This window comes from Danio aesculapii, chromosome 8 (genome assembly GCF_903798145.1).
Source record: "Danio aesculapii chromosome 8, fDanAes4.1, whole genome shotgun sequence".
In the NCBI taxonomy this organism is placed as follows: domain Eukaryota; kingdom Metazoa; phylum Chordata; class Actinopteri; order Cypriniformes; family Danionidae; genus Danio; species Danio aesculapii.
The window spans coordinates 33,324,898-33,349,683 of NC_079442.1; the positions used below are offsets into that span (position 1 = coordinate 33,324,898).

The 24,786-nt window shown below is 35.8% G+C and overlaps 2 protein-coding genes across 3 annotated transcripts in view; both read right to left on the minus strand.

Annotated features, from left to right (window-relative positions):
* Window positions 1–8,994, minus strand: part of fcho1 (FCH and mu domain containing endocytic adaptor 1) — an 83,241-nt gene extending 74,247 nt beyond the window's left edge. For both annotated transcript variants that reach the window (XM_056463775.1, XM_056463774.1), the window contains exon 1: window positions 8,905–8,994. The gene's annotated coding sequence lies outside the window, so the exon portion shown is untranslated. The remainder of the gene's footprint in view (window positions 1–8,904) is intronic.
* A 1,348-nt stretch (window positions 8,995–10,342) lies between these two features.
* znf692 (zinc finger protein 692) lies at window positions 10,343–24,453 on the minus strand. Its single transcript, XM_056463780.1, has 12 exons — window positions 24,230–24,453; window positions 19,526–19,720; window positions 19,148–19,179; window positions 16,336–16,794; window positions 16,191–16,260; window positions 16,010–16,087; window positions 15,841–15,951; window positions 15,703–15,750; window positions 14,477–14,555; window positions 14,187–14,301; window positions 12,288–12,387; window positions 10,343–12,131 (listed from the first exon to the last, which is right to left on the minus strand). Exons 2-12 carry the CDS (start codon window positions 19,690–19,692, stop codon window positions 11,849–11,851), a joined length of 1,542 nt encoding a protein of 513 aa, XP_056319755.1. The 5' UTR covers window positions 19,693–19,720; window positions 24,230–24,453; the 3' UTR covers window positions 10,343–11,848.
* Between the last annotated feature and the right edge of the window lie 333 nt (window positions 24,454–24,786).

Here is a 24,786-nt window from a genome sequence, read left to right on the forward strand (position 1 = left end):
CTTTGCCATGATGACAGTAAATAATATTTGACTAGATATTTTTCAAGACACTTCTATACAGCTTAAAGTGACATTTAAAGGCATTAACTAGGGTTAATTAGGTTAACTAGGCAGGTTAGGGTAATTAGGCAAGTTACTGTATAACGATGGTTTGTTCTGTAAAACAGTCAAAAAATATTAGCTTAAAGGGGCTAATAATTTTGACCTTAAAATGGTGTTTGAAAAATTTTAACGGCTTTTATTCTAGCCAAAATAAAACAAATAAGACTTTCTCCAGAAGAAAAATTATTATCAGACATTTGTGAAAATTTCATTGCTCGTTAAACATCATTTAGGGAAATATTGAAAAAAGAATATCCAAAGGGGGCAATAATTCTGAGCTTCAACTGTACATATATAATATATTATATATATATAATATATATACACTACAAAAATACACAAAGCATAATTTTTTTTTCTGTCATTTAATCTTCTTTACTCCAATTCAGTGCCACATCATCCTTTAGAAATAAGCGGATTGCTCCTAAAATTAAATATTTATTATTATTACCACTACTTTATTAATGGTACTTTAAATACAACAATAGGTCTAATTATATTAAACCAATAACAATAATAAGAAATGTTAGGATTCAGTAAAACAATTAGACAATTAGGCTGCATAAATGAGATAGTAAAGGACTTGGATATTGATTAGGGGTCTCTGGGCCAAAACAAGTTGAAAACCGCAGTGTCTGAAGGGAAAATGAAGAGTTGCAACTCACAAAACTCTAAGATCTCACAGAGGATAGAGTGACTTACCAAATTAAAACATTTTCATTTTTGAGTAAACAATTAAAAAAAAAAAGTGGTATTATAAACATGCTAGCATATAATGATATTTCTGGAAATGTCCTACATCCAAATCATGTCACAATGACCCACAATCAGGCTAGGCTCAGAGCCACGTTTCCTTCTCTAGGCTTGTGTGTGCCTCTAGACAGCCCAACAGACAGAAATCCTCATCTGCCATGGGCTGCCAAGCTTTGCCCACAGGCGCTGTCCCGCTTGGCAGGGATCTAGGTGAGCCAGCAGCACTGACACAGAACTACAAATCTTTTCAATGCTGCTACTAACGGCCACTATCAGCTGACGATAAAACAAGTGACACGAGGATTGGACCTGATTCCCAACAACTACAGGTTCTTTTAGTGCAAAAATTAGATGTTCTTATTAGAGTGTTGTTTAGGATTGGGTAACGAAACCATAAAGGCACTGGTCCCTATATGAATGAACAGTTCTGGAATGACTCCGAGTGCAAAACCAGTCATTAGTGTTGTACAGCGACACAACAATGACACTATATTGATTTATAAATGCTCAGTAGCCACAGCTGTAATACTTAACGCAAACCTTAATTATATTTTCCTGAACTACCTTGAAGTTATTAGTACTGCAACTGTTTTTGTTGTTCAATTCTATCTATGTATAACTTAAATACACTCACCGGCCACTTATTAGGTACAACTGCTCGTTAACGCAAATTTCAAATCAGCCAATCACATGGCAGCAACTCAATGTATTTAGGCATGTAGACCTGGTCAAGACGATCTGCTGCAGTTCAAACCGGGCATCAGAATGGGAAAGAAAGGTGATTTAAGTGGTTGTTGGTCTCAGATGGGCTGGTCTAGGTACTTCAGAAACTGATGATCTACTGTGATTTTCACGCACAACCATCTCTAGAGTTTTAAGGGGGAATGGTCTGAAAAAGAGAAAATATCCAGTGAGCGGCAGTTCTGTGGGTGCAAATGCATTTTTGATGCCAGAGGTCAGAGGAGAATGGCCAGACTGGTTCGAGCTGATAGAAAGGAAACAGTAACTCAAATAACCATTCCTTACAATTGAGGATATGCAGAAGAGCATCTCTGAACGCACAACATGTCCAACCATGGGGCGGTCGGGCTACAGCAGCAGAAAGACCACACCAGGGTGCCACTTCTGTCAGCTATGAACAGGAAAACTGAGGCTACAATTAGCACAGGCTCACCAAAATTGGACAATAGAAGATTGGAAAAACGTTGCCTGGTCTGATGAGTCTTGATTTCTGCTGCTGACATTCGGATGGTAGGGTCAGAACTTGGCGTCAACAACATGAAAGCATGGATCCATCCTGCCTTCAAGACTATCAACGGTTCAGGCTGGTGGTGGTGGGGGTATAACGGTGTGATGGATATTTCTTGATACACATTGTGTCAATGCCACAGCCTACCTGAGTATTGATGCTGACCATGCTCATCCCTTATGACCACAGTGTACCCATTTTCTTCTCTCAAATGGCCTTCAACAGTCACCAGAGCTCAAGCCAATAGAGCACCTTTGGGATGTGGTGGAACGAGGATTCGCAACTGCGTGATGCTCTCATGTCAACATGGACCAAATCTCTGAGGAATGTTTCCAGTACCTTATTGAATCTATGCTACAAAGGATTAAGGCAGTTCTGACAGTAAAAGGGGGATCCGACCCGGTATTAGTAAAGTGTACCTAATAAAGTGGCCGGTTGTGTATATTACTTCTATACGTATATGTATATATTCATTTTTATTATCATTAATTTTGCGAATTTGGTAAGCTAAATTGACCGTAGTGTATGAGTGTGAATGAGAGTGTATGGATGTTTCCAGAGATGGGTTGCAGCTGGAAGGGCATCCGCTGCAAAAAACATGTGCTAGATAAATTAGCGGTTCATTCCGCTGTGGCGACCCCAGATTAATTAAAGGGACTAATCCGAAAAGAAAATGAATGAAGGAATGAATCATTACTTAGCTTAATAATAAAGCCGTTCTTTAATGTTATCCAATACAGTCATTCAGTTACTGATACTATTTTAAAAAGTAACAAATTGCCAGCCGTATCATAAAACACAATACTCAACCCTTATGATGATCCTCCACTATTATAATGATAGTCCTGATTAAAATCAAGCCAATTCAAATTTAAATGCAAAGTCCTCTACTCCCTGTCTCCATCCCTCTGTCCTCCCTCTCTGAGTCGGGGGGGTTTCTAATGATCCCTCTAATCTCAATCCGCACAGGCTTTCATGCGTCTCAGCTCTTTCAGGCCTGATAATGGAACCTAAAAAGTGGCAGACTGGCTGCAATTCAACTGACCCAGTGTGAGGTCAAAGTATACTGTTAACTTCAGCATGACCTCCAGTCTAAGAAGCTGAAAGCTGGAAATGAGATGTGCAGCACTTCTAAAGCTCTTCCTTTGAATAAGACTTAAAATTCTACCTACTGAGTCTAATAGGTCTAATAACTCTAATAGGTATTTTTATAAGGTGAAACAGGCTCAAAACATTTTAAAAAGACTCCAAAATCCAATTTCAGTATGACATTTTAACGGACGAGAAAAGCTTACTCTACAAAAGTTAAAACAATGCATTGTGCTTGGCGAGCCGTGCAGCACTGGAGCTCAGGGTGAATGAAATCTCTGAGCACACAGAGGAAATGCAGCACCAAATCAGCAACTGTCTTCAGTCTTGTCAAATATGAAACTGTGTGCAAGTATGACTCAGATACTAGCCAGAAAACCAGATTTCTCTATAGCTCTATGATTTCAGTGATGCGGAAAACAAGAGGTCCAAAATCATGCACATATTCCCTGCCAATCTTACAGTGCTGGTAGTTTATCTACACTGAAAACTCTAAAAAGATCATAACAATGCACTCATTTAACTATAAAGCTAATAGGGTATATGAACAGCTAGTGCTTTTCCCCCTACCAATAAACTTCCGGTGAACACGTAATGTGACTTTTTTCAATTTTATATGGTTCCTTTTACAGCTTCAATGTTGCTAATGAAATTAAAATATAATCAGTTTAATAGACTCTAGCATTCATTTAGTTGTTCAAGTGTAAAACTAGATGAAAAGCTATTTACATGCACGCGCGTCAGGGAGAAACTCCATTGAAAACACTGGAGTAAAATAACATTCATAATTTAAAGACATGGCACTGAAAAACAGATTTTACGCAGTGCTTCTTGTACATTCTGAAAGCCACTTTAAATCGTATAATAATAAGGCAGAGAAGATCACTGATTTTTAAAGAAAACAGGCCTTAACTGGTGATTTTATAATGGATTACAGTCACTGGAAGTGTAACTGGGTAACTGAAAATTAAAGTCCTTCTGCATATACCCCACTGTGACTCTAAATGTTTGACATTTGCCAACTGTTGCAGGTTTAATTATGCAGTGGATGTGCACAGCCTTCAGACAACGATAAAACAATCTTATAAATGTTCATACACTTAAAGGTTAAGTTTCATAAGTACATAGTCTATGAGTTTATAGTGTATATGTGTCATTTAGGGACACAACTACATTAGGAATCCAGTCATAATAAGAATTTTAGATGAATAATCAAATATATTGTTATAAACCAAATCAAATTGCAGTTGTGGATTAATATGAAGTCTTTCGTAAACGACACAAGCTCAGACCTTGTATGCATCTGTCATCCAACTATATGAGAACACAAAACACATGAACTTTATCTCTATTCTTAGAGTCACTTTACAAGCATTAACAATTAAGCCAGAAAAAATGTTATCATTTCAACAGCTTCTTTACAAATCGAGTCCAAATAAAAGTAAGTTTTTATATTGTACAAATAAAATGTGACAAGAACGTGCATTAGGTACCAAGTACAAAAGGTTTCTAAAATGTTTTTGAAGAGTTCAGATGCAAAACCCTCTAAATGCCATTTAAAATTCTCTTTAATATTAGCATTTTCTCAGGCTCCAATGTCTTGATTCAGTAATTTCACTTTGATGGAAAAAGAATAGGTCATTTTCATCACTATTAACATGAAATAACTGAACATAAACATAAGAGGCTGAGAAAAAAGCTCATTGTAGAAGAAAAATCCCAATTGGCACTTAGAGGGATTTGCATCTGAACTCTTCATTGGTAAAATAAATAGTTGTTAAACCAAATTTCACTCTTTCACACACATAAACTACGGCGAATTTTGTTTACCAATTCACATAAAGCGCATGTCTTTGGACTGTGAGGGAAACGGAGCAACTGGAGGAAAGCACGCAAACACTGGAGAACATGCAAACTCCGCACAGAAATAAATGCTAAGTGACCCAGCTGGGACCTGAACAGTGACCGTCTTGCTGTGAGGCGAAAGTGCTGATCCACTGTGTCGCCCTGTTAATTAAATAAAATTTTTTCCATAAAGCACAAATACTGATTTGAAAAAAAAAAATGTTTTTTAAAGTGTAAAACCTTATGAGCAAAGACGAGCAAGGAGATCTGCATTATGTACAGTGACAAATGACATCAAAATTTCAATTCTTATCTAGGCATGGCTAGGTACAGCTTTCTAACGGTATGATAACCTTGGATAAATATATCACGTTTCACGATATTGTGTTTACTGCTGTAAAATAATTCTTTTTAAATGTCTAAGAAAAAACAACAACATTTTCTCTCATTTAACACATTATATTACATTTAGGAAACATTTAGAATATTTTGGAACAGTGACGAGGTCAGGCTAAATAATTAAAATAAACCATTGACTTCTATCTTCATTAGCTTCAAAACAAAGATTTCCCTACAAGACATAAATAAAAAACACTTTAAAAACCCTGTACAAATACCTTGTAAACGGTATAACAAAACATTTTTGCGGTTTTAATACACTGACTTTTTAAACCGCGGTAAACCTTGAAACCGGTTATCGCCCATGCCTATTCACGTCTTTACATGAATGACTCCAACCGAAAACACAGGGTTGATTTCGTGACTAAATGATCATAATCAAACGATAGCAGGAGTCATGAAACAAAGGACAATCTGCATCAGCATCACAAGACCCTTATCATGGGGTGGAAACGCAAAACACACTGCAAGAGAACACAAGTCGCATAGTGAGCCCCAGGATCTGTGTAGTACAATACAACTCTTTGCAAACTCTTTTGACTTTGTTGGAATATGAAATACTAGCCAGTAGCCACTCTCTGCAAATCTACAAGCAGACGGCATGAGCTCAGGATGTGACTAAGTGCAATGAGTGCTTCTAGAAATAACCCGCCACACTTCAGAATCTGAACTGCCGGCTGGACACATCTAGAACTATTTCAACAGATTCACTTTAGCAAGAATGACAGGAACATTAGATTATCCATCCACAATTTGCAAAACAAAAGATGTGTCTTTCGAGGCATGACATTTGATAGTCTAAACAGAGATGTAATTAGGATCTTGTTGAAATTCGAACCTATATGAATGGTAGTCCTACTAAAGTGTATAATTAAAAGTAAATAGTTTTTTAATTCTTAGCTTTATTGTCAATCTTTAAAGTGAATATAGGATTTTATTACTAACATATTATAAACTAGTAGCTTAGTTATTACTGTTGTTATATTGTATCACATATTATTATATATTATACCATACTGTATGTACATTGTTATTATGTAATGTTACTATACTATACCACTCCTATAATATTAGTGTCCTAGGGTGATATTATTCTAGCATTTGTTGCCACCAGTATTTATTACATATAGTAGGGCTGGACGATAAACGATATATATCAAATCGCGATAAAATTTGGGTCAATAACAATGATAAGCTCTGGACTTTTTACTCTATGATCTAAGAGCCAATCACACAGCAGAAATGTTGAATTTTCAGTCACCAAAATGTATTGGCCACCGAGAATAGGTTATGCTATTTAATGGACCCTCTCATTTTTGTGGCTTCAGTCATTGTCAGGATAGTCTTTTAAATCTGGAAGCATTAACAACTGATACTGAAATATATATCATTATTGTTCAATATGGAAAAGAATTAATCGAGATTGCATTTTTGCCATATCGCCCAGCCCTACATACTAGTATTTATTGTTTATTTCTACTAAGCTTGTCATGAATAGTTCATGAACTCTGTGTTAAAGATTAATTGTCATACTATGATGCTATGCTATGTTCGTATCATGATCATATAGTTACTTGGAATCACTTGCAGTTTAAGATTTTACTACCTTTATTTACTAAAATAAATGTATTGCTTTAATCATATTTTTTCCCATATGTGGTGGCTAAATGTGATATAGTAATATAATTACTATAATGTAAAAATATTATAATATGATTTCTTTATTTTGTGTGGTAAAATGTGGAATTTACCAAAGACTTTGTTACAGTTGTTGCGTTATCTAAAATGGCTGCAATTATATTAAATAACCACAATTAGATGATTGATCATAATTCCAAGAAGGCCAGTTTTGACAATTCTCAAGCCAAGTAAGCTAACTATTCTATTCCAAACAGTAAAAACACTGCCCATATGTCACTGAATTATTGGTTCTAGTTCAAACAATAACAAAGGCTGGGCGATTAATTGAAAAGTAATCGAAATCGACATTCAGAATCTTTAATTGATTTAATTTTTCCAGGTCAACTTTTTCAATTACTTTCTCCACCGCGTGTGAATTCACGTGACACCGCTCGGTTACGTTACATTATTCCGCCAACATGTCGAGCATGGACAACTTGCATGGACAAACACTGAGACAACTGAGCAACAAGAGCAGTTGGTACCAAAGAAAAATGCATATATACTGTAATATTATTAATACTAAATTATCTGCAAAATAAAATTAAATAATTAAATAATCAATGCGATGCAGTGGCGCAGTAGGTAGTGCTGTCGCCTCACAGCAAGGTCACCGGTTCCTCGGCTGGGTCAGTTGACATTTCTGTGTGGAGTTTGCATGTTCTCCCCGTGTTCACGTGCGAATTGGCAATCTTTGGATATATTTTCTGCTGGAGATACTGTTGTCCTAAAAAATAATAAAAATAATAATAATAATAATAATAATAAATAAGTATATATTATATATATATTATATATATAATATATATATTATATATATATATTATATATATATATATATATATATATATATACACACACACAGAAAAATTTGCCGGTTTTAAAACCTTGACTTTTCCAAACCACGGTATACCTTGAAAATGATTACTGTCCCATGCCTACTTGAGTTCTCTTCATTTATCGGGTTTTAATGTGCTCAAATTGATTCATTTACTCAAATGAATTAAGTTCACAGTACTCATTAGGATTAGTTTTTTTTTTTTACTTAGATGGTTTGTTGCAATCGGTTTTCTCAAATGGTTTGAGTTACCTTAATTTTTTGGGTTTTACAGTGCAGTTACTAGGGTAGTAGTTATGTTTAGGTATTGGATAGGAATAGGTAAAGGAAGATCATGCAGAATATGTACTTTATAAATAATATAAACAGCTAATTCTTAATAATAGGCAGGTAATAATACACGAGCTAGTTGGAATTGTTAAACTAAAGCGTTACGTTACCAAGAAATCACTTTAGTTAGATGTTAGTGAGCTGGCATGCCATACCACTGTACATGTACAGTTCTTAAATGCAAGACGCAAAATAAAAAAGGTATTTGCATTATAAGAAAAGAAAACAAGCAAATTATATCCAATTTTTAATTTCCACATATGAGGTACAAAACCTCTCCAGCTTCGTCCACCACTATTGTGATCTGTCACAGCAACTTCCTCCCACCATGCACAGAGTCTGAAGTCTTTGTTCTAGACAGAGGAAACATACGCACTGATGGGGAACAGCACCACACATGCTAAACTGAAACTGACCTTTCTGCAAATGTTCAAGCGCTTGCTCCACAGTGCTGACACGCTGAAACAGAGATGCTCCGCTGGGGAAAGCCTCACTGTCAGTGACACATGCAGTCAACCAACCTACTGCTGGACGCGTGTTATGTTGCATTCCCGCGGAAAACGCATCACAAGCATAACCAACGACTTCATTCTGTGAGTAAACATGAAAAGTATGTTACCTGCTGGTAGTTTCGGTAAAAACAGCCTGCCTCATTTTCAGCGCCAGTTAACGCCAGTAGTTGTTCCGACCGCGCAGCGTTCAATGTGTTACGGAGAGTAACAAGCTTTGGACGAATAGTTGACAGTGTGAAAAGCCCCGCCTACTTTTGCTCCTATTGGTTCACTTTTCCCTTCACTCAAACGTCACCGGAGCAAAGATATGTAGGCATGGCAACTGGGTTTCCAATGCCGCTTCTCCTGGCCAATAGAATACTGGTTGAATTTCAAGAGGAAACACCCACCTGGCTTGGAAAAGAGTCATTGGATAAAGGGGTTGTCAATCAAGGGGAAGTTTAAAAAGGCGGGAACTCTCGAGTTCGATTATTGTAATGTATGTAAATAATTGTTTGCCTAATGTTCGGTGTTCAGGACAAAGGCAAAGTGTATAACAACAAATATTTACTTACAACTGAACTTTATGTATTTTTACAGGGACACAAAAGTCAAGAGCCAGAATGTTCAATTTAATATTTACACACACAGTGCTCAGCATAATTGAGTACACCCCATTTAAATTTGTATTCATTTCTCGGGAATATAGACAATGTATTTTGGTGCATTTAAACAAAACAGATTTATTAACCAGATTTATTAAAATAATATTCAGTTGCCAAACATATTTAGAAATTGAAAGATAATACAATTAAATCCAAGCAAAATATTGCAAAAAAAAAAAATAAAAAAAAAAAAAAAAAAAAACACAACCTACAAATATCAACTAAATTTTCCAATTTTTTTGCTTCTCTTGATTTTTCCTCTTTTTTTTAATTTGTATTTAATATTTTTCTATAACATATAAACTTGGCTGTACTAGTTTTTGGATGTTATCATAAGTCATTTTGCTGAATAAGCTCCAGATTTGGTTTCAGTACACTAATCTAATGTATATGCACAAATATAATATTATAGCTTCTTATTAAAATATAAATTTAAAAGATAGAATCGGGAGGGGTGTACTTGTATATGCTGAGGACTGTATAATGATATACAATATTGAACATTTACATCACCTTGAGCCTTATCTTATATGCCCTAACACTTTTAATAAATAGTTAAATGTATAAAATTTATGAAGAGAATGTTTAGTCAACATTTTTGCCAAAAATAAGTCTGATTTTTAAATGATCAATGTTTTAAACAAAAACGTTTTATCAAATAGTCCATTAATAATGCGTAAAAGCATAAAATCATATATATTAAGATTTTTATTTCCAATATTCAACCCTTAACTGCCTGCTCTACCAAATGGTTGATATTTGACTATGTGATTTAAATAACGACTGTTAAACTCATTTAAAGAATGACTCGTCAAATAAGGGTTTACACACACAGCGTTGTTGGTTTACAAAACAAATCAAACAAACAATCATGTTGCACCACTACACTTGATTTGGTTTTATTGTAAAAAAACAAAAAACATATTAAATAAGAATGTGAAATATTTATGGCATACTTCAAAAATGCTTTATTTTTTAAATTATTAAAACATAAATAAATCGGTCTTACACTTAATATTTTTTTTAGATTTCACAGTGTATGTATTAATTCCGGTACTTCACCAAACAGACATATCAACCCTTTGATTGAGGTTGATATTTAAGAAATTAGGGGATGTTTGAGAAAAAAAATGCATTGAGTGTGTTAACTAGCAACATTAGGAGTTAAAGAGCCCCGATTATACTGAAATAGGGTCATATTTTGGTTGTAAGGGTCTCCAAAAACAGTCTAATATGGGGTTTCAAGCATAACATTATAAATACAAAGTTGATAACATTTATGGCATATTCATTTATATTTAAACATTCATTTTGACAAATGTTGTTTTAAAATGCTAAATAATAATGCGTATTAGGTAAAATATAAGATCAACTTTACATTTATTTTAAGACACCTTAAGTAGTATTTAGACACCTGATATCTTTAATAAAATGATTTCAAGACAAACGGTCAATGACTACGTTCACATGGACATCAGTAATCAAATTATTTGCCTTTATCTGAATTAGACAATAATATGATTAAGGTGTTTACATGAGTTGCTTTTTGAATGTTCCTTTCATGATCCTGTTTTACGCGTTACATCACATAATTCGATTAACCTCATTGGCTCAGCACACTAGCCACATTTCCTCTGGAGTTTCATGTACATTTGGGTGTTTTATTTTTAATTTGTCGACTTTAACTGCAGGTTGGCAATTTCACTTTCATTCAGGAACATTTCATGCATGTCCCCCATAACAAATGAGTTATTGGATGAGAGAATGAACTGCTGGAAGAGTGTTGTTTTAATAGAATTTGATTCTGCACGCCGAATGGGAGAAAAAAAACTCTGCATTTCATGATGCAGGTGTCTGTGGTCTTTCACTGATTCGGTAGGTGGAGAGAATAGTGTCAAACAGCCGTGTGTGTATAGACTATCCTGTTGCAAAATGTGGAGAAAATCCTACAAGACAGTAATAGTTTGATTGTGGTGTTCACATGTCTGTACTGCACTTCAATAATGCGACTAAAATCGGCACACTCCACATGTCTTAATCTGATTTCTGTTTAGATTGATTATGACCTTAACTGGATTAAATTAAATTAAAATGAATAAGAAATAAAATAAATTAATTTTAAAAAAGCTGTTTGCATGGTAGACTCTTAATCAGAGTATTGTCTCAATCATATTAAAATTAGGGTATTGGTGTCCATGTAAACAAACTCAATTTGTCAAATGCTGACCTGTGTACACTGATGACGGTCATGGTCACAGCCTCTGAAAAAAATCAATTTACATCTAAAAAACAAAAACAAATTAAGAACTAACAACATTGATAAGGCACCACATGGAGATTTTGTTTACCAACCAGTCCCACATTAAGTTTGCTTGAGGTCAAAATGTTCAAACTGTTGTCACAACTCTTATTCTGCTGTGGTTTGATTCTTGGAAACAGAAGGGGAAGATCCGAGGTGCCTCGAGGGATGCAGGAGTGGGTCAGAGGGAGGAAGGGGAAGAGATCTTTCCGGAGAGCCTGCATTATAGTCTGGGTGACTCTTGCTACGGTGAGCCGTAACATTGTCTCTCTTTTCAAAGCGACGGCCGCAGATCTCACAAGGGAACTGGTAGGTGCTCTCAGCATTGTGTTTCCGCATGTGCCAATTTAGAGAGGCTTTCTGTCGACAGGTAAAGCCACACACTTCACACCTAAAAAGGAACGATACAAAAACTTTGTCATAAAAGACTCTTGAGCAAACTAGTTGTGTTAAATATTGATTGAGTATTTGTGAAAAAAATTTGTTCAGAGTTACACAATCTTTGGTATAAACAAAAGGCTTAATGAATATGTGGTGAAACTCATACTGCAGCGGTTTCTCTCCGGTGTGTATCCTGCGGTGGATGATCAGGTTACTGCTGGTTCGAAACGCCCGAGCACAGAACTCACAGATATAGTCTCGCTGATCTCACGGACATAAAGAAGCACAGAGAGAAAACTGTATTAATAGGAACAGCAGGAAAAAAACAAAAACAACCTCATCCCTATTACTGTACTTGTTCAGTACAAAATGTAGGCCTGACATTTCGGTTCTAGACATAAATTTTACATCGGACAACAAAACTGTCCTGATAGTCAATGTGAAAATTAGCTACGATTTCATCCACCTATTTTTATGCACATTTTGGATAGAAGAATAAAAAGAAATAAAAAAAGTTGATGGAAACGCCAAGATGCACATAAATTTTGAGAATGCGCATAAAAAAACATGCAAATAACTGAGTAGGATAAATTTTTTATAAGATAAGAAAAGATGCGCATAAAGTATGATTGGAAACACTTTTACAGAACAAATTCCAGTATGCACATTAAAAAAAAAAGGTCATGTGATTTTTTATAAGAGATCATGTGTGGATGAAAATGAGTGTGAATGGACAAAAAAGCAGGCTGAGCACATTGTATAACATCTGAAATGATGTTTTGGTCATTCTAAAACCCCAGTATTAGTGTTATTATATTATTAATTACCTCCAGAATTGTCAAGAGTGTCTGTGCTCTGCGTCTCATGCCTTTCAAAATGCTTTCATTGCGTGCCAACATACTGCCTTCTGAGGCGCAAGTCATTTATTAAATAAAGAAAAGATGCACGCAGCTTCTCCTACTGCAGAAAATTCTGCTTTTACTTTTGATATTTGGCACCAGTTAATAAGGAAGTGACAATTTTGTTCACTTTGACTCATTGGATGGAAACACAGCTTTATTCACATGTCTTTTATGCATTATTCCAGTTATGCGCATACATTTAATTTTGCATCTTTGGATGGAAACATTAATAAGTATAACAATCTAGACTAGATTTTCTTTTAAGTTCTGTAATCCTTTAGCTGAAATGCTAACATGTATGATCATTTTATGAAAGGCACTTATAACACACATATCATAACAAATGCACTTATAACATACTACAGTAAGTACATTGCATATAAATGAAGAGCTTTAGAAAGAGCTTTAGAAAGAGCTTTATTGCCAGGTATGTTCACACATACGAGGAATTTGTTTTCGTGACAGAGCTTCTATAGTGCAACAGGATTACAGAGACAGGACAAAAAACAGATAATAAATATATAAAACAAATAAAATAGAAGTAAGTAGTGAGTGCAAATATACAGATTGACAAGTGTATGTACATGTTTATTACTATATAAATGCATAATATCTACAGAAACCTACAATTTTTTTTATTTACCCAACTTGGCTGCTTTGAACCAAATTAATTTGCATTGAAATACATTAGAATATGGCCTTTGGAAAGTGTTGTCTTTTCTATATGAAATGTTGACTAACCTAAAACTATTTTTTCTATATACTATTATTATTAACTAACAGTTGCTGTCAAAACAGATCTTCAACTCACAAGCTTAAATATCGACATACTTTCTTTAACGTTTTGATAAGTTTACCTGTTTAACTGCTTGCCAATACTAATATCTAATAAGCAATCACATGAGAGCAACTCAATATCTCTAGGCATGCAGACGTGGTTAAGGTGATCTGCTGAAGTTCGAGCTGAGCATCAGAATGGAGAAATATTATTGAAGTCACTGTTTAACGTGATTAGTGGAGCATTTCAGAAACTGCTCATCTACTAGGATTTACACACAATCATCATTAGAGTTAACAAAGAATGGTCCGAAAAAGATTTGTATCATGAATATGTAGCTGACAAATCTGGCACATAAAACCTGTAATATGGACTGAACACTCACTACTGTGCAACTTTTCATGCTCCTTCAGATGCTTCTTAAAGTTGAAGGACTTTCTGCAGGAGGGATGTGAGCAGGTGAAGGTCTTCTGATGCAGATGCTGATATTTGATGTGATGCTGAGGAGAAGAAAAAGATCCAGTGTTGATGCTTTTCCAAAAAAACATGTGGTGGGCATCTGATTTGAAGTAAGCTTGTTTTCTTATTTAACAGTCAGAATATATGAAAAGTTGTGTTAGTCTGGTAAAGACTAATAAATGTGTCATGCGCTGTTAATATTGACTAGGAACTTACATTTAAATATTGTCGACTGGAGAAAATCTTATCGCAGCCTTCAAACTCACAAGACAAAATCAATTTGGATGTCAATTTTCTGTAAACAAATTGAGATTTATGTGATATGATGTCCTACTGTACTATATGTTAACATAAGTCATTCACAATTAATAATACTATGTAATATTTATAAATCCAGGACAATCACCTGATTTCAAGCGTCAAATGTAACACAGATTGAATATTTTTTGAGCATTACACTGTATCCTGTTTGTTATTAAAAAAATTATAATCATGATTCACAGAAAACACCAAACTGATGTTTAACCAAAATATTTTCAGGCATATTTAGAAAAATAATATACGTACTAAGGTTCTATTTATTTTAAATATTTTATTATAATTATTATAATTAATAGTAATGAATAGTTATTGCAAGAACTAGAACCATCAATTCAGTGGACAGTTTCTGAGAATAGCAGAAACTGGGCCTTTTGCATTTATTGATTAATGGTCTAATTGCAGTTTTTTCATCATTTAATCATTAATCCTTAGTTTTTAATAATTGAAAAGATTATAAAGAGGTCAAAATATGCATTTTGTTACTTTCTTTAAAAAAACAAATTTTTAAAAAATGAATTATTTCACCCATGATCCTTCATTCATTCATTCATTCATTCATTCATTCATTTTCTTTTCGGCTTAGTCCCTTTATTAATCAGGGAACCGCCAACTTATCCAGCATATGTTTTACGCACCGGATGCCCTTCCAGCTTCAACCCAACACTAGGAAACACCCATACACTCTTGCATTTACATACATGCACTACGGCCAATTTAGCATATTCAGTTCACCTATACAGCATGTCTTTGGACTGTGGGGGAAACCGGAACACCCGGAGAACATGCAAACTCCACACAGAAATGCCAACTGACCCAGCCGGGGCTCGAACCAGCAACCTTCTTGCAGTGAGGCGATCATGCTACTCACTGCGCCACTTTGACAAGTTATTTGAAATATTAAAGTATACAATTTCTATAAAAATATTTCAATTTCATTTGATGAAGACAGCAACACAAAATAGAACATCTGTAAAACTATAACTTTACATAGAAATAAAATAAAACATATATGTGAACTATTATTTAATAAATTGTAGCGTTAATAAAAATATTAATTGCTTAATCTGCTTAAAAATAACGAATATATTCATCCTGCTAAAAAAAACAAACAAAACACAAACCTTTTCCTCTTGCCACCAATCTGAGACATCCTTTTCAATGACTGTGAACTAAAGAAAAACTTTAGAACTCAGTTAAACTTACTAGTTATCCAAATCATTTGAAAGTATGAAGCAGGTCTTCTGTTAGAAAATAATCACCTGTTACTTTGAAGTATTCCCGTCTTTTTGCTGACGCTGCGTTTCTCAGTATGATCTGCACTACTCTGGGCCCCTCTGTTGGTTAAATTCAGCACTGCATCTTCTTCATAGCTAAGAGAAACTATTTAGCTGTCATTTCATGTTTATTGTATATGAATAGAGTGAATACCTATCAGTACGGCTTTGGTTTTCAATGTGAACCCTGACAGGAACATCTACAGTCATCTCGTCACTGTCTGCTGGAGATCTGACAGTCAGAAAAAAGAAAAAAAAAAAATCATTAAAGCTATAAATAGAAACCAAACAATCTTTGCAGTTAACACAGCAAAACAACCAAACCCAATATGTACCCATGCTCTGAATAAGAAAAGTCAGATGCCAGATCATTTCTGTCCTGTGCTTCAGGAGTCGCTGTAACATCTGCAAACAAGGTTATAGTTAGTCCTTGAATAAAAAAATTATAATGTTTTTTTTTTTTGCCGAAAAGGCATTCACCTGCATTTTTATTTTGTCCAAGCATTTTATTTGTGTCAATGTCAGCATTTTCTCTCTGTTGCTGTCTGGTTTTTAATCTAGTCATCATTTCTTGTCTTTCTGTATCTGTTATCGTTTCCTTCATCTGTCTCTCGTCTCGTTTCAGTCTCTTTGCGCTGGATGTAATTTTATCACTGTCACTTTTTGAAATCAGCTTCTCCGTGTCAATAGGACACCACAAAAAATGATGTCCATCTTCACAGGTGTATTTAAAACACTCGCTGGCTTCTGCTAATTTCTTGGGCTCAGTTTCCTCCTCTCTTCTTCCACTTTGACCTCGTGTTGATGTTTTTGTTTTTGGGACAGGCCTACACTGCAGGACAGGAGGAAGAGGACACATCTGTCCATGGTTGTGGACCATCAAGATGAGTTCCTGCAAAGACTCCTTGGTAGTTGATACAGTCTCTCCTTTCCCATCACCTAAAAAAGTTGCTTTAATGATTCTACAGATTAACAATGATCAAAAGAATAACAGAAAAGTGCACAAGAATTTAAAGCATTTACAGTGCATGCAGCTGGTGTGGATGCTATAGTTATCTGTATAGTTCTAGTTCTTGGTGTGACGCTGTCTTTTACTAAGAATTTTTGTTAAACAATAAGAGTGGATTAATGTTTTCTCATTTTTTAGCAGTGTTCTATCACATTTGTCATTTTATAAAAGACTTATTACAGTGTTATGAGCAAAGAACAAAAAACAAAACAAAGCTAGCAGCTATGAGGTGAATCCCGAAATTTTAATTTGAAGCAATGAAGCATCCAAACATTGGGTAAAAAGTCAGTTACAAGACTGAGAACTCAATTTTAATGAGAGAAAGAACTACAATCCTATAAAGAACCTTAAATGATACAAATATTTTTTACTATTAAACATACACTCACCAGCCACTTTATTAGGTACACCTTACTAGTACCAGGTTGGACCCCCTTTTGCTTTCAGAACTGCCTTAATCCTTTGTGGCATAGATTCAACAAGGTACTGGAAATATTCCTCAGATATTTTGGTCCATATTGACATGATAGCATCACGAAGCTGCTGCAGATTTGTCAGGTGCACATCCATGATGCGAAATTCTCGTTCCACCACATCCCAAAGGTGCTCTATTGGATTGAGATCTGGTGACTGTGGAGGCCATTTGAGTACAGTGGACTCCCTGTCATGTTCAAGAAACCAGTCTGAGATGATTTGAGCTTTATGACATGGCAAATTATCCTGCTGGAAGTAGCCATCAGAAGATGGTGCTATTGTGGTCATAAAGGGATGGACATGGTCAGCAACAATACTCAGGTAGGCTGTGGGATTGACACAATGCTCATTCGGTACAAATGGGTCCAAAGTGTGCCAAGAAAACATCCCTGACACCATTACACCACCATTACCAGCCTGAACCACTGATACAAGGCAGGATGGAGCCATGGTTTCATGTTGTTGATGCCAAATTCTGACTCTACCATCTGAATGTCGCAGCAGAAATCAAGACTCATCAGACCAGGCAACGTTTTTCCAATGTTCTATTTTCCAATTTTGGTCAGCCTGTGCAAATTGTAGCCTCAGTTTCCTGTTCTTAGCTGACAGGAGTGGCACCTGGTGTGGTCTTCTTTTTCTGTAGCCCATCCGCCTCAAGGTTCGACATGTTGAGCATTCAGAGAAGCTCTTCTGCATACCTCGGTTGTAACGAGTGGTTATTTGAGTTACTGTTGCCTTTCTATCAGCTCGAACCAGTCTGGCCATTCTCCTCTGACCTCTGGCATCAATAAGGCATTTGCGCCCACAGAACTGCCGCTCACTGCATATTTTCCCTTTTCTGACCATTCTCTGTACACCCTAGAGATGGTTGAGCATGAAAATCCCAGTAGATCAGCAGTTTCTGAAATACTCAGACCAGCCCGTCTGGCACCAGCACGTTCAAAGTCACTTAAATCATCTTTCTTTCCCATTCTGATGCTCAGTTTGAACTGCAGCAGATCGTCTCGACCATGTCTACATGCCTACATTGAGTTGCTGTCATGTGATTGGCTGATAAAAAATTGCATTAATGAGCAGTTGGATAGGTAGTGCTGTCGCCTCACAGCAAGAAGGTCGCTGGTTCCAGCCTCGGCTAGGTCAGTTGCATTTCTGTGTGGAGTTTGCATGTTCTCCCAGCATTCACGTGGGTTACCTCCGGGTGCTCCCGTTTCTCCAACAGTCCAAAGACATGCTGTACAGGTGAATTGGGAAGGGTAGATTGTCCGTAGTGTATGTGTATGGAATAAGTGTGTATGTTTCCCAGTAATGGGTTGCGGCTGGAAGGGCACCCGCTGCATAAAACAAATGCTGGATAAGTTGGCGGTTCATTCCGCTGTGGCGACCACAGATTGATAAAAGGACTAAGCCAAAAGAAAATGAATGAATGAATGAATGAGCAGTTGGACAATAGTACCTAATAAAGTGGCCAGTGAGTGTATAAAGAGACCAACAAAATGTACTGACCATAGGGAGACTTGATTATGTAATTTGTGGTACAGTACATCATGGGAGTTGGCAAAATATTGTACGCTTTGGCATGCTTTACTTTTGTTAAAGAATTTTTAAATATTTGTAATGGAAACCAAGACTAAAATACTAAGTTAAAATACATTTCAGTGAATGTGTTGCTAAAAAAGATAGTCAAGACCAAGTCATGCAGGTTTAGAACGACTTTATAGTTCTAAATGCTTTAGCAATTTAATATAAATTATGTCAGAAGAGTCATTTTATGGGTGAACGATTCCTTTAAGGAGGGAGTCTGTGGTTTACCTGAACACTTCATACAAACTCTTGAAACATAGCTGTAAAACAGAAAGCAGAAAACGTCATCAGTTAGACCACATATAATCTATAATCATCCACACACACACCACCAGAAGACCTTGGCCGTTGACCAAACCTAAATGTGTTTTGAACTCCATAAACCGCCAGTTAGTTTTTGTTTTTTCTGCCTACACTTTCTGTTAAGCTCACTCATAATTCCTGTCTCTTCTCTGTATGATCTGGAACCGGATCAGAACAAGTCTCATCTACAAAGCCAGAATCAACAACTGCAGATGTAATTCAGCTGGAAATCTAAAGTAGCGCATCCAGCGAACTGTCATCCAGCGGGTCTAAGAGTAACTGTATCTCTCGTCTGTACTGTACCTCTCCAGCAGATGCTGAGCAAGCTCCGAGTGAAGAGAGAAGCCCAGTTTATCTTTGAGTTGAGCCCAGCTCTGCAGACACGAGCCCAGACGCACGCGAGATTTGCTCCTGCGGGCGTCCAGCTCTCGGCGGCGCTGGCGCAGCACAATTTCTTTAGTGGATGACATCACACGGACAGGTGCCACTCAGACCACACTGAAACACAACGACACACATTTCAAGTCAATGAGGTGTTCGTTTTAGCATTGCTGTAGAAAAAAAGAGTGAATTTAAAGAGAAGTTCTATCACACTTTACTTGTTTCAGACCTTTATGAGTTACAGAAATACAAAAAAAGAACATATTTTGAAAAATGTTGGAAACCTGTAACCACTGATGCCCATAGTATTTGTTTTTCCAAATATGCAAGTCAATGGTTACAGGATTTCAGCTTTCTTGAGATATTTTCTTTTGTATTACTCAATAAAAAAAAGAAACTCAAAGATTTCGAACCACTTGAGGATGAGTAAAACGCAAGACAATTTGTAGTTTTGGGCAAACTATTCCTATAAATCATCAAATAATTATATATTTGTTATCATGGCAAGCAAAAAACATTAAAATATTGTAATTGGAATATAGTGATTGTAATGATATTGAATTTCTTGAATTTGTTGTAATTGTAATGCTATGCAGTGCATTTGTATCTGTAAACTTTTTCACAAGTGTTAGTTCTGGTCATTTCTTTCCTAGAAGAATTTAAAAATATATATACATGTTAAAGCGTTATAAAAGCCATGAACCAAACATACCAAACGTTAATATGAAGCAAAGAAATACATAAAAAAATTAAGAAAAAGACAAATACTGTATACTTCAATACTGTATTGCCACAGCAATATCAACCTGCAGCCCAAAACCCGTTATTCACTGAAGCTAAGCAGGGCTGAGCCTGGTCAGTACCTTAATGAAAGACCACATGGGAAAACAAGGTTGCTGTTAGCAGTAGTGTTAGTAAGGCCAGCAGGCGGCACTAACTGTATCCTAATACCCCAGTAATGTGAAGAGGATGCTATACTGTCAGTGACGGCCGGCTTTCGGATGAGATGTTAAACTGAGGCTCTCTGTGGTCATTAAAAATCCCATAGCACTTCTCGTAAAGAGTAGAAGTGTAACCCCGGTGTCCTGGCCAAACACCCTCTACGGCCCTTACCTATCAGGGCCTCCCAATCATCCCCATTCACCGAATTAGCTCTATCACTGTCTCTCCACTCCACCTAAAGCTAGCATGTGGTGAGTGCACTGGTGCTGATGTCCTGTGGCTGCCGTCGCATCATCCAAGTGGATGCTGCACACTGGTGTTGGTGTGGAGAGACCCCTCCCTCATGAAGGGAGCGCTTTGGGTGTATGGCCATACACGACAAATGCACTATTTAAATACACATTATATTACATTACTTAATGGCTTTAATGGGGAAAATAATACAATTTCATGTGAATGACAAAATTAAATTAAAAAAAGAGAGAAAAATACAGTTTCAATAGCATTATGGGTAATGTGTTTTTTTCCTTTATGAATTCTTCTATTTAACACTATTAAAAGCAAATATGAACAGATAAGTTTTATAAAATCATATAAATCAGAGTTACAACCTTAGCGCCCACAATAGGCCTGTCTTAAAAGATGTGATCTATCAGAATTTCAAAATCAGTCGGGCAATAAAATGACTCGGGTTTCTTTCTATTTAAAGATGTTTACTGAATTTTCAAGCAGCAAAACAATAACCTCCGGTCAAAAAACTGTGTTGCTCCGTCTTTCTTTCACATTTCGTAACTTAAAACGTTACAAACAAAAGAGTAGGGGGTGAAAACAGCAAATGTACACAACTAAACATATCGACATGTGTAAACTGTACATGAATTTCAGCATTATTAATAAATTATATTAAATCAAATTATGGCTCTTACAAGATGTATCCGTTCTGTCTAAGAATCTACTTAGACATGGATAAATTGTTTTTTTTATTTACTTTAGAACTCACTGCTTTAATGGAATCCAGCAACAACTACAAGAATGTAACTTATAGGGGAGAGCTCAACCTAACTCACTTTGACTTTCTCAGTTTGTGTAAATCTACATGGGTTTTGAAGTTTATAAAGTTAAAAAATAATAATTTCACACTTGTTTAGAGTTTGACAGTGTTGCAAAATAGAGCCTCGTGACATGATCCTGACAGCAACACAGTTACAGCACAGTTCAAAACAATGTTGGCAAGATTAAGAAACATTTAGAAAAAAATGAATGTTGAGCAACGCCGTTCTGTTCTAATAATAGCAGGACAAATTGTTGCACAGTGTTACCTAGAATTTCCTACAACTAGATTTTTAAACTGGCTATTGTCTTCTGCCCGTTTGTAAAACATTGATGACTACTTTACAATCTGTTAATTTAGGAACCAGATTAATTTATAAACCTATCAACCAATCTGATATATTGTTTTCTTTATTTGTTAACAACTAGTGGTGCAAAGTAACAAAATTACAAATACTCAAACTACTGTCACTGAGTGGTTTTTCCCAGAAACTGTAATTTACTAAGTAGTTTTAAAAATGTGTACTTTTACTTTGACTTGAGTACATTTTTAGTGCAGTATCGATCCTTTTCCTCAACCTTGAATACATTTTTTTGTATCTGTACTTATTTTCCTTCAACCTGCAGTCACTACTAGGGCTGTGCAATTAGTTGAAATCGGATTGCAATGGCGATTTGAAACGTTGCGATTAGCTAATCGCAAGAGGCTACGATATGGAATAATTTGTATTATTTAATTTTCCCTGCCCAGAGCAAATGCGTAACTGTCGTCTGTGTGTGATAGTCTTGGTAGCCAACTGAATGAGCACAAGTGAGTGATGAGTGTCTTGCTAAAAAAAAAAAAAAATCAACTGAAAGTATTGCCAGTGATACTCAGTATAGTAGCAAGCAAAAGCAAAGTACAATTTCAGAGTTGTTGAAGCCAGAGTTTTCTGTATTTTTATAATTATAATTTTTTATAGGAAGCTACTTTATCTCCCTAATTTGAGTTCAACGTGTTTTAAGAAAGGTAAGGTCATTTTATTAGTGTTTACTCTAGAGAAAAATTTGTGTTTCATTTCTAAATATTCAAAAATAAATTTGAATAAATGTTTAAGTTAATGTCTTTTCAGTTCATTTTTAACTAAAACTCACTGCATTTTAGCAGTAAGAAGCTATGATACAGATTATACGACACAGAGCTGAAGCTTGACTACAAAATTAAATTGCAAATAAAAATTGAAATATCTGTCAAAATAAATAAATAAATCGCAATTAGATATTTTCCCAAAATCGCACAGCCCTAGTCACTACTTTATTTTATTCTTATCTATGGGGATAAGATAGATCAGTAGATACTCTACTGATTTGTGGAGTAGACAAATCAGTCCTGTGATTGTTGTCCAATCAAATTGCACATCGAAAGTAAAAACCTCAGGACATGGGCACTTTATAAATGCAGCAAAGTGTTTGGAAGCATTTAAAGTGTCCAAGAAGATGTCCAAAATCTCTACACAAATCTCAGAGACTGTTTAGACACTGATCAGAAGATGAAGGATGTTCACTGTGCACTCTCAGAAATAAAGGTACAAGTGCTGTCACTGGGGTGGTACCTTTTCAAAAGATACACATTTGTACTTAAAGGGTCCATATTGGTACCTCAAAAGCTTATTTTTGTACCTAAACATTTTAAGAGGTACACTTTTGTACTTTCTAGGTACTAATATGTACCCTTGAGGTAATATTAGGGACCCTTCAGGTACAAATGTGTAGCTTTTAAAAGGTACCACCCCAGTGACAGCTCTCGTACCTTTATTTCTGAGAGTGCATGATGACTAAAATACATGACTAAATGGCCTTAAACGATAACTAAATCCACTACAGAATGTTACTGTACGTTTACACACACACATGCACCAACTGCATGTAAACGCATCAACCGTTCAAAGCGTAATACTCACTACTCTTCAGTACTTTTCATTTTACTTGTACTTTGATTAATATACAACAGATACTTTTACTCTAGATCAGTGGTCCCAAAGTGGGGGTCGGGACTTTTCTGACACATTTATGGCAATCTAATACATAAAAAATACAGGCCACAACTGAACATTGACTATGATCTCTGATTGGTGGTCTCCAAATTAAACAAGAATAGAGATAGACTTGTGCTGAAACATGATGTCCACCAGTCTCTTCAGTTGGGGTTAATAGTAAACAAATTATAATTACTAAATAATGATATGGTTGTTAGACTGTTGCACTTTTTGTGTCGTCAATATGCTCATGTTTATATAGGGCTATTGTTGTGTGCGCAACGTTTGCATATTATAAACACCTTCGAGGAATATGGGGGTCGTGAGTTATTTTAGAGGTCGCGGGCTGAAAAGTTTGGGAACCCCTGCTCTAGTTGCACTACATTCTGGAGCAAATAATGGTAGTTTTACATGCAAGTTTTACTAGAGTATGATTTTTCAGTACTCTTTCCACCATTGGTCACAACAGATAATTTAACATATTAAATTCAATGTAGTTGACACCTGATGTTGTGCATTAACACGACTGATGCACCTGTTTTTGTTAAAAAAGAAAGGCCGGATGCACTGCTATAGTTGGTGGTAAAAAACGTAAAACGACAGGAAACCACTGGCATACCTTAAAGGAGTCCCTCGCGTTCGTTTCTTGAGGGGCCCGCTCGCTCGAACTGTTGCCCTTTTAAGATCAGCCGATCAGACAGTCAACAGATTACCGCTGAACTCAATGCAAATGACATCACATTTACCACACGATTAAGAAGCAGCTATATAAAAAATATTAATACTGCATGAGATTATCATCTCAAGGCTATTATGCGAACTAAATCTTCGTTTCCAGTATAATATATCAAGCGAGCTGCAGAAAACCTAATCGGAAGTTTGCTGTCCCAGAATCCTCCACGACATGGCTAGGATTTATGGGAAATGTAGTGAGAATGATCAAACGTGCGTTTTTAACTCAGTGCTTAAAATACTTTTTAAATAATATATAATCAAAACTAATTGAATGTATTTATATTTATAATAGCGTTTACAGTCTTATAAGTAAAATATTTGCAGTTTACAGTTCTAACACAAGTTATGGAAATGTTTTATTGAATCAACACTTTTCACACCTTTTAATTCCATTTTAAGGAATGTAAACAATAACAATGGTCCTAATGTATTTCCTGTTTA